This window comes from Impatiens glandulifera, chromosome 2 (genome assembly GCF_907164915.1).
Source record: "Impatiens glandulifera chromosome 2, dImpGla2.1, whole genome shotgun sequence".
Classification (NCBI taxonomy): Eukaryota; Viridiplantae; Streptophyta; class Magnoliopsida; order Ericales; family Balsaminaceae; genus Impatiens; species Impatiens glandulifera.
Genome location: NC_061863.1, coordinates 41,853,495 through 41,863,879, shown reverse-complemented (window position 1 = coordinate 41,863,879; position 10,385 = coordinate 41,853,495). Strand labels below are relative to the sequence as shown.

The 10,385-nt window shown below is 35.2% G+C and overlaps 1 protein-coding gene across 4 annotated transcripts; it reads left to right on the top strand.

The window, feature by feature from the left end:
• Positions 1-770: 770 nt before the first annotated feature.
• On the top strand, positions 771-7,702 carry LOC124927609 (receptor-like protein kinase). 4 transcript variants are annotated; one of them, XM_047468055.1, is made up of 8 exons: positions 771-1,327; positions 1,405-1,539; positions 5,056-5,188; positions 5,287-5,467; positions 6,341-6,551; positions 6,648-6,780; positions 6,944-7,106; positions 7,348-7,699. In XM_047468055.1, exons 2-8 carry the CDS (start codon positions 1,409-1,411, stop codon positions 7,563-7,565), a joined length of 1,170 nt encoding a protein of 389 aa, XP_047324011.1. In that variant the 5' UTR covers positions 771-1,327; positions 1,405-1,408; the 3' UTR covers positions 7,566-7,699. The 4 variants fall into 4 exon arrangements, with proteins under 4 accessions (XP_047324011.1, XP_047324010.1, XP_047324008.1 ...); XM_047468056.1 differs by lacking the exons at positions 771-1,327; positions 1,405-1,539 and adding an exon at positions 1,769-2,164 and having other exon boundaries at positions 7,348-7,702; XM_047468054.1 differs by lacking the exons at positions 771-1,327; positions 1,405-1,539; positions 6,341-6,551; ... (1 more) ...; positions 6,944-7,106; positions 7,348-7,699 and adding exons at positions 1,766-2,164; positions 2,549-2,772; positions 2,917-4,620; positions 4,698-4,786 and having other exon boundaries at positions 5,287-5,429.
• The last annotated feature ends 2,683 nt before the right edge of the window (positions 7,703-10,385 follow it).

Below are 10,385 nucleotides of genomic sequence, written 5' to 3'. Positions count from 1 at the left end.
TATTATTAAATAAACCCATGCAATAGAAGACATAGATATTATTAATGCAAAATGTTTCCTATGATATATATCACCATAATTAATTTAGTGCATATATATCTTGGATAGTAATTAATTAATAAGATACACAAGCGCATGTACCCTTAAAAGGTTCAAATCTATTAACAGAAATGAAGAAAGAATTGGCTCAAGATAGTTTAATTAAATACAATTGACACCATAAAGCAAAGATTCGATTCGATCGTCTTCTGAAAATGAATAGTTATGTCATTAAGTCAGCACAATATATATAAACAATTGTCTGTCTTAACAGTTTCTTCAGATGTACTCAAAGCTAGGGGCAAAAATATTATTTATATGCTTGCTTGTAAGATCAAATAAAGTCAGTGTAGAAAGAATGTTCCAGATGGGAGAAAAGATAATAAAAGTAATTAGCATTTCAGGTTTCTTTTAATTAAAAAATAATCACCCAAATTCTATAAATTAAAAATTTATCACTTCAAGATTTGGATTAAAAATGATGTCTATCTATAGGTTTGTCATTTATTATATATGTAAATGAAATCTTTTAAAAGTAAAATAAAATAAGATAATAATTATTCTAAAAAAATAAAAAACATATATAATAAAACTAATAAACAACAAGTGAAAAACCCTTAATTAAAGATGGAACTAAATATAATAGTCTCAAAGAAAAGAAAAGGAGTTGAAATGTTGAGAAATAAAAAGAATAGGGACTGTAATACAGCTTCTCCGACAAAGAACAGATCTAGTCAGTCTGGGGACTAGAGACGGAAAGACGAAAAAACAAAGAGGAAGGAAGGAGAGAGACCGGGCCGTGGCGGTGGTGGGAAGAGTCCTTAAACAGTCCTTACGCCGACATTAGCAGTAGCGCCAGTAAGGCCGACAAATACAAAGAGGGACGGTGCTGCTTTTTTAAGCCTAAAGGCTAGTTCAGTCACTTCCGGATGAATAAGAGTTCTCTTTCTCTTTCTCGATCGAATGGCCAAGCTAAGCTAAGAAGAATCGAATCATAAGAGACTATTCCTCTTACCGTACTTCCCGAGGGTTAACCGGTGCTATTAAATCTCAGTTAAGGGAATATCACCAGTTCTTGGAATAAGAGCCCTGGAACTTAGCCCTAATTTCGAAATAGAATGCTTCTTTGACAGAGCTTCAAGCAAGAAGAATAAAATAATATTTTTTCAAGAAGCCAAGCCAGCGAACTCTTAATAGGGCAGTATCCGCCTTACCTCTTTTCTGCTAGCCTGGCCGTAAAGATGATGTCATCGCTGCTGCTGCTGCTGCTGCTGCTCAGCATCTGATGGTTGAGTACTGATTTTTTCTTCATTTCATCGTTTTACCTAAACTGATTTTTTTTTTTTTTTTTTTTTTTTCTTGCAGAAAAATGAAAACATTTGCAGGTACCCCGGGAACGACAACATCGTTGATCATAAGGCTATCCCAACTATTGTTGGGTATAGCCTTATCAGTGGTGTACAGCATAGCGATGAACCCAGTGCAGTTTGAAATGTTCAGGTAATTTTTGTAATCTGCCTATCAAATCTTTCAGCTACACTTTTAGTCAATCCTTCTTCTTCTTCTGTTCGTTCAACAACAACATCTGCCCACTTAACCGATTTGATTTTCCTACTCTGTGCTTCATCCACAACAACAACAACAACAACCGATGAGCTAGGTGTTCAACACATAACACTTTTGGAATGCTTCAGATTCAACCCCATGTTCTTCCTGGCTAGGTGTTCAATGTGACCGCCACAACCGCCATGTCACTGCTTTAAGCCTCTCAAACTATCAAATATCCGGCCAATTGGGTCCCGAATTAGCCAACTTAACTCGTCTCGAATCGATTGATCTTAGCTACAATTCCTTCTCCGGCTCCATTCCCTCCAATTTGGACAATTGCACTCTTCTTCAAGAACTTGATCTCTCCAACAACTACTTTTCCGGCTCTATCCCAGTTACTCTTGGGAAATTGCAAACTTTAAACTTCCTGGCCCTGCAATTCAACTCCCTAACAGGCTCGATTCCAATGGGTCTGTTTCGAATTCCACAATTAGATGTTCTTTATCTGAATTCCAACCAACTTCAAGGTTCAATCCCGGTAACAGTTGGGAATGCTACCATGTTGTCTTCATTTTGGGTAAGTAACAATAATTTATCTGGAAAAATTCCATTATCTATAGGAAATTGCAGCAATCTTGAAGAACTGTATTTGAGTAATAACCAATTGATTGGTGGGTTGCCGGAGACCATAAACAGACTACTCGAAAAACTTCTTTATTTAGAATGTTAGTCATAATAATCTAGACGGTAACATTCCCATTGGAGATGGTTCTTCCTCTTGTAACAAAATCGTCACTTTAGGACTGTCTTTCAACCGTTTCGTCGGTAATCTTCCATCTTCTTTGGGTAATTGTAGTAATTTAGTTCAGTTGGGGGCTGCCTATTGTCGTTTTACTGGTCATATCCCTTCCTCTCTCGGCTTACTTACTAAGTTAACGACTCTTTACCTCTCTGGAAACAGTTTTCGTGGCGAAATTCCTACCGATCTTAGCAACTGCAGATCCCTGGTGAACCTAAGTCTGTTGGAGAATCAACTTCAGGGGGAAATTCCTAGTGGATTCGGAAACCTGCAAAATTTACGCAATTTCTTCTTATATTCAAATAGATTAACAGGTCAATTACCCACAAACTTCTGGAAGATTCCCAGCCTTGAAAATGTTCTAGTTTACAACAATTACCTTTCAGGTGAGCTGCCTTCTGAGATGTCTGAATTGAAGCAATTGAGAAACGTTTCTTTGTTTAATAACGGGTTTTCTGGTGTCATACCTTACGAATTAGGAGTAAATTCCAATTTGACGCAGCTCGACTTTACTAATAACTCATTCACAGGTGAAATTCCTCCAAATCTTTGTTTGAACAAGCAGTTGAAGAGGTTGAATATGGGTTTTAACTTTCTTCAAGGCAGCATACCTCCAGATGTAGGACTCTGTTCTAGCCTGACCAGACTTATACTCAAAGAAAACAACCTTTCTGGAGTTGTTCCATTTTTCGTGGAAAACAAAAACCTTTTATACATGAATCTTGGTGGTAATAGCTTGTCGGGCATGATTCCTTCCAGCTTGGGGAACTTATCTGGCATTACAGAGATTGATTTTTCAATGAACAAGTTGACGGGTGTTGTGTCATCTGAATTATTTGGAAACATGGTTAATCTTGGAAGATTGAATATTTCTTACAATCGGTTGGAAGGTTTGTTGCCATCTTATCAACTGTCAAACTGTACTGAATTGTTTGACCTTGATTTGAGTTACAATCTTTTCAATGGCTCTATACCCTCTTTTGCTTTTAGAAGCTTGAAGAAGTTGTCGACACTGAATCTCAATGGTAACAAACTAGTTGGAGGTCTTCCTGCTTTTTTGTTATTTGAAATTGATTCCCTTTTAAATCTGCAGTTGGGCGGGAATATGTTGGGTGGGAGCTTTCCTTCGTACGAAATGGAAGCAACACAACATCATTTGAAAAGACTAAATGTTAGCTGGAATGGTATGACAAGTGAGATTAAGGAACTAGGAAGATTGAGTGAATTGGAGGAGTTGGACATATCTCACAACAGTTTGACAGGAACTTTGTCTTACATTGGTGGAACCGGGCCCAAGTTAGTTAAACTGAATGTTTCTTACAACCATTTCAGTGGCCAGATACCCGAAACATTGTTGAAGGTTCCCAATTCATTCCCTTATTCTTTTGTTGGGAATTCAGGTCTTTGTTTGATATGTCTTCTTCCTACAATCAACAACTCAAGTTGCCATGAAAATCCCATATTAAAGTCTTGCAGCCAGAAAACACCTTCTTCTTCTACTAATAGTACTACTAAAATTGCTTTGATAGCTATTGGATCGTCAGTTGTTCTCATCATCATCCTTGTAGGATGTTTCATGTGTTTCTTTCAGAGGAAGAGGAAGAACCGAGATGATAGTAACTTGGTAGATGAAGAAGAGGGTGCATCCTCTGAACTGAATAGAATAATGTTAGCTACTGAGAATCTGGATGATAAATACTTGATTGGAAAAGGCGCTCATGGAAAGGTATATAAAGTTTCCCTCCCAAATCCAGATCATGTTAAACAAGAGGGTGTGGTGCATTATGCTGCAAAGAAGCTGGTTTTTTCAGGATCAATAAGAAAAAGTATGGTGAGGGAGATCGAGACAGTTGGGAGGGTGAGGCATAGAAACCTCGTGAAGTTGGAAAATTTCTGGTTGAGAAAGGAATACGGTTTGATCTTATACCAATATATGGAAAACGGAAGCCTTCATGATGTGCTCCAAGAGATAAGTCCACCTCGGAACTTGGAGTGGAATGAACGTTATAGAATTGCAATTGGAGTAGCTAATGGATTGTCGTATCTTCACCACGATTGTGATCCTCCGATAGTGCATAGGGATATCAAACCAATGAATATATTGTTGGATTTGGACATGGAGCCTCATATATCTGATTTTGGCATAGCCAAGCTTCTTCTTCTTGATCATGATCAATCCACAGCCCCAATTCAATCCAATGCAGTTCTAAGCACAATTGGCTATATAGCACCAGGTTCTTCATTGATTTTTTACCAAAAAGGTTCAACTATTGTTGCTTTTGTTCTCATAGATATATGTTTGTGTGTGCAGAAAATGCATTTAGCATCAACAACTTTAGCACAAAATCAGATGTGTATAGTTTTGGAGTGGTCTTATTGGAGTTGATAACAAGAAAGAAGGTATTAGATCCTTAGTTTTGGAGCTAGGAGTTTCTTTCTATATAACCTTCCTGCATCAGCCACTTCGCATTCCTTAGACTTGGGATCCACAGACGTTATTACCCCTCCACCCTCAGAAACCATCTTATCAAACGGAAAAACTGATTCATTCAATCTATATGTATATTATATTATATACCCGACCGACCGAGGATGTGATTTGTTTATCCCCTAACATATATAATTTTTTTAATTGTTTGTTTCACTTACACTAGCAATTACATTTGCAGCTTCATGGTATTTCCCATCATTTTGCAAGTTGTGTGGGGCGTCATCACGACTGTTGCAGACGGTTGGGCGGTGTGGAGGAAAGCTCCTTTCCACAATCGCGGCAACGTGACTTTGGGCCTCATTATTGATTGGGTAAGCTAGCTAGATCTTCTATCTTCAATTTTAAGTTGAGTGGAAGTTTGTGATTAGCTTGACTTGTAATTTTATTGTATTTTTATTGTATTTTGTAGGGGACATTACTGTTATCGCTCGCAGCGGCTGCCATATCGTCCGACATGCTGGACCTTTACATCCATGACCGCGGTAATAAGAAGGAGGATGTAAGGATGTTCCAGGCCTACATTGTCTTGACGTTTTTGGCATGGATTCCGACCGCCATCTCCTCTCTCATTCTGCTGTGGATATTACCAGGTAAATAAGATAAATAAATAAATTGGTTAATTTTGACTACTTATATAATCAGTCAATCATGATATCTCAAACATACAGGAAATTTGGATTTGAACCTCACATAATCATCAATTTCTTTATTTAAATTGCTTCATTACACAATGTTTTTTATGCCCGTTCAATAAACAAACCGAAACAAAATACTTAACATCAAAGTTGAAGATTATTTAAAAATACTATTGCTGTATAGAAAAAAAAGGATCAAGATATAACATTTAGGAAGGCTTTGTACTATATATATATATATATATCTCGTTTATATATACTGTTTTATTTGAATGAAGTACTCTGATTGTCTCTATATATAATATTGATGAGCAAACCTATCTAGTGCATATATATATATATATATATATATATATATATATATATATATATATATATATATATATATATATATATATATATATGAGATAGAAACAACAAAATAATAGCTTGCACATGGGAATATGTTTAAAATTGAAAATGAGCCAAGTAAATCTTTATATGATTATATCCTCATTATTGACATTACCAGTTTCCTATTGTTGTTCTGTTGAGTCATTAGTATATTATAGTCAAATTAAATATCATTAATGAGAAATTAAGTATTAAGTTAAAGATCCTGCTTGACACAATAATCTTCTAGAAGCAAACTATAAAACACCCACGATACAACTTAAACAATAATAATAATTAATAGTGATATTTGATAGGTTTTACAACATACATACATTATGAGATGATGTCATAGGATTGAACCAATTTAATTTGTGCTGCTGCTACTGTTTATTACTGTAATGTTTTATCTCTTAAAATATAACTTACTTATCTCTATCATTTCTTAACTTGTAGCGTTGACCATTAGCCATCCAGTCGTGCACCCTGTGGTGGGACCTATACTGGCTGATGATGTGGGACCTGCGCCGAGGATGACCGACATACAGGGTATGCCTGGAACAAAAGGCGGCCTTGTTCTTCGCCTGATTCAGCTTGTCTTGGCGGGTATCTCCCTATGTGTCATCGTCACGACACGGAATTTTCCCATGGACATCACTTCATTCAGGTTAATTAAGCAATCCCAAATTGTATTTTAATGTGTTTCACATCGGCTTTTCATTATCTTTATCTGACTTGTGTTATGTTTTGTTGGTTGCAATAGATACTTTATGGTATCTGTCGTCATCGAGTGCACATGGACCCTTTGCATGGCCATGGTGGATATTTATGCCTTGTCGGTCGGGCATAGACTGCTGAATCGCGTTATGATGACATTGTTCACGATCGGTGATGGGGTATGTATATTCGGTAGTGAACATCTCGTTTCAAGATCTTTTAAATAATATATTAATAATTATATATTGTTATTGGAAGTTTGTGCTGGATAATAAGGTATATCAATTACGATTGTTGATTGATCCCGATGTGTCTTCTTGGTTTTGGTTTTGGTTTCTACAGGTGACATCGATTCTTCTCTTTGCAGCATCATCCGGGTGCGCTGGAGTGATATACTTTATCCAGCACGAGCTTGATCGGTCTTCGGAGAATCGATGTACACCATTCACGTATGCCGTTGGTCTTGCTTTGACCAGTTGGTTCTTCTTGTTTTTATCATTTTTTGGTAATTTTTGGTATCTTGCTTCTAGTTCATGACTTTCTTTGTAGATTTACTCGATCCTTACAGCAATAACAATAGAAAAGTATTTATGATAATCTTTTATTTGACATTATTTTTTATTTGGGTATTAGAAAAAATAAGAGATAGTTAGAGTCATTTTACATTGTAAGAGATTTATAAGTTGGAATACAAGGAAAAATATAACACATCAAGAAGAAATGCACTCAATTTGTCTATTCTTCAGATTCGACTACGAGAAAAGATGAAAAGATCATGGACGCCGCATGCATGCGAAGCTCAAGCGAATGGAATAGGTTCGGAGATTCTTCTATTGTTGCAGTGTTGAAAGTGACTGTGATGGAGGAAAATGGAGATGAAGTAATGATGACAGTTAGATTGTATGGCCCTAACACAGAATCGCGAGAGGGAACTGCTAGTGAGTATGGCTTGACCTCCATTTGAATTACAATTGTTATGACTTCTTACATTATTATTTATTTAGACAATTAATGGTTAAAAAACAACACCACCATCCTTGACAAAGCCGTTTTAATGGTTAAAAAATACTAAATATTTTCAAGTGGCTTTGTGGAGAAATTGTTTGTCACAATATATTGGTCTAAGGTTATTGTGTACATTATTATTATGCCTATTTTCCATAGACTAAGGTTAATAATGATAAGAGATACTGCAAAAACATATATCACAATATACATTAATAGAGTTATTAGTTTTTCTTTCAACCGTTTTCTTTTATTTGATCACCCCGAAAAGACCTCAATAAATTTATTAAGATGAATTAGGCCACGTACAATATTTGAGGTTGAGTTTAAAATAGAGTGTTGGGCTTTCTCAATTAATTTGCCTGTGGATATGAAATTTGGGTATTTCCTGTTTCTAAATAATTATTAGTTTGATTAAAAATTAGTCACAACTAATTAAATTTGGCTAAAAATGCTTAAATTACTTTTTCATCAAAACATTAATCTAAAATTTTAAAGATTAATACTCTATTTTGAATGGTATTATAATTATCTACTCAATATATAGTGTTCAGCACAAAGTGGTGTTTCAGTTTAAAATAGAGCCTTAGGCCTTTGACAATTAAGTGGATTGGATTTAAAATTTGAGTTTTCCTTGCTTGTTTATTATTTTCTGTTTTGAACTGATTATTAGTTTTGTTTAAAGAATACTCTTAACTAATTAAATAAAGTATCCCACATTTTAATTTGGAATAATTTATATCAATGTAATAGTAATTTGGATTGGGTTTAAGTACATATTTCATTCTAGACTTGATTATTAATTTTGAATTGACTTTTCAACCTAAATTATTTTTTATCTCAGTTAAAAAAATAAAAAATAAATTAGCTGGCCTTCTTCAAGAAAATACAAAGTCAAAAGCTACCTTTTATTTGCATAATTATTAAAAAAGAATTAAATAATACGTAGATCAAATTTGCATTAACTCCTTTTTTTTTTCCTTCTTTTTTTTCCTAGTCTTTCTTTCAGCGTTTATCTCTGGCTCTCCGTCGTCGCCGCCACGTCTTCACTGCTTTCTTCATTGTGGATTGGAACTCCAAATCCCAAAATTGTCAAAGTACTCTTCCCCATTTTTTTTCTTCTCTTTTATTAGTGATCTAGGCCCAAAACCAAATCATTCTTGGGTGAGTAGTCACTAGTTCTTCTAAGGCAAGGCACACGCGATCAAAATTAGATTTAAGCTAGATTTTGATTAAGTTTGAGCCGACTTATTAACATTCGAGCGAGTATGAGCTCATATAATACTAGTTTGATAATTTATCGAGTTTTTTCGAACCAAAAAATATAATATATTTTATATATTTATTTTTAATAATTCTAATATCGAACCTAAACTTAAAAGAAAAATGCCATATTCATACTAGCATACTAATAATGATGTCACAAGAAAAATTTTGTTTAACATATTCACAGGTGCCTATCTTTCTCGTAAGATCCCTATTTCGTACCGTCGTTATGTGAAAGAAGGGGGTTGCCCCTACCAAGACAAGTAAGATCTGTAGCGCGCTGGGCATACCTCCTCTGGAGTGTGTCTTTATCATCACTAGTGAAAAAGGGGTAAAAAACGAGAGTAAAAACTCTCGGTTTTGACCCTATAACTTTCGGTATAGACACATTATCGAAAGTTTTGGTAACTCTTGCCATCCCTCGGTATTGACTCTTTCGTTAAAAACAATTGAGCATTTATCGAGAGATATCGTAGAGTTTTCGGTTTAGATACCCTAGAGTAAAACCGAAAGTTAATTGAAAAACTTTCGGTTTTTCCATAGAGAGAAAAACCAAAAGTTTTACAAATAACTCTCGGTTTTACACCTAAGGGAAAAACCGAAGGTTTTCCAATTAACTCTCGGTTTTCTTCAAATGGAAAACCGAGAGTTAATTAGAAAACTCTCGGTTTTTCCCGTATGTGTAAAACCGAGAGTTTTCTAATTAACTCTCGGTTTTCTTCAATTGTAAAACCGAAAGTTAATTAAAAAACTTTCAGTTTTACTCCTGAGGGAAAAACCGAAGGTTTTCCAATTAACTCTCGGTTTTCTTCAAATGGAAAAACCGAGAGTTAATTAGAAAACTTTCGGTTATACTCCTATGGGAAAAACCGAGAGTTTTCTAATTAACTCTCGGTTTTCTTCAAATGGAAAAACCGAAAGTTTTCATATAACTCTCGGTTTTTCCATTTGAAGAAAAACCGAAAGATTTCAATATTACTTTCGGTTTTTTCCTGTAAAATTTACAAAATATGTCGATTATTTTGCTCGCAACCAAAACCTGTTCAGCCAAACCAATATATCAATAATAAAAGAAATGACACATACATTAAATTATCATTATCATTACAAAATTCGCAACCAAACTAATCATCCGAACAATCTGTTATAAATTCAAATCGAAACAACTACTAATGAAAACATGTTTTCAATCGAAATAACATATCAAAACGTACTAGAATTAGCTGGTGGGGGGAGGAGGTGGTTGTTGATATTGCCTCATAAACAATTCGACGCTCGCCATTCTTGCATTCATTTCTAACTTCTCCCTCTCCATTCTTGCATTTGTTGCTTCCTTTTCCGCTTGCATTTCATTGATTATGCGCATTCTTTCTTCGTCTCTCTTCTCCAATTCCTCTAGTTTGAGCGTCAATCTTTGATTCTCTTCATACAATCGCTCATTGTTTCGTTGTGAACTGTTTCCACTTCGACGATCCTCACGAAAGTGTGTGGGTCGGACGCCTAATCCCATTCC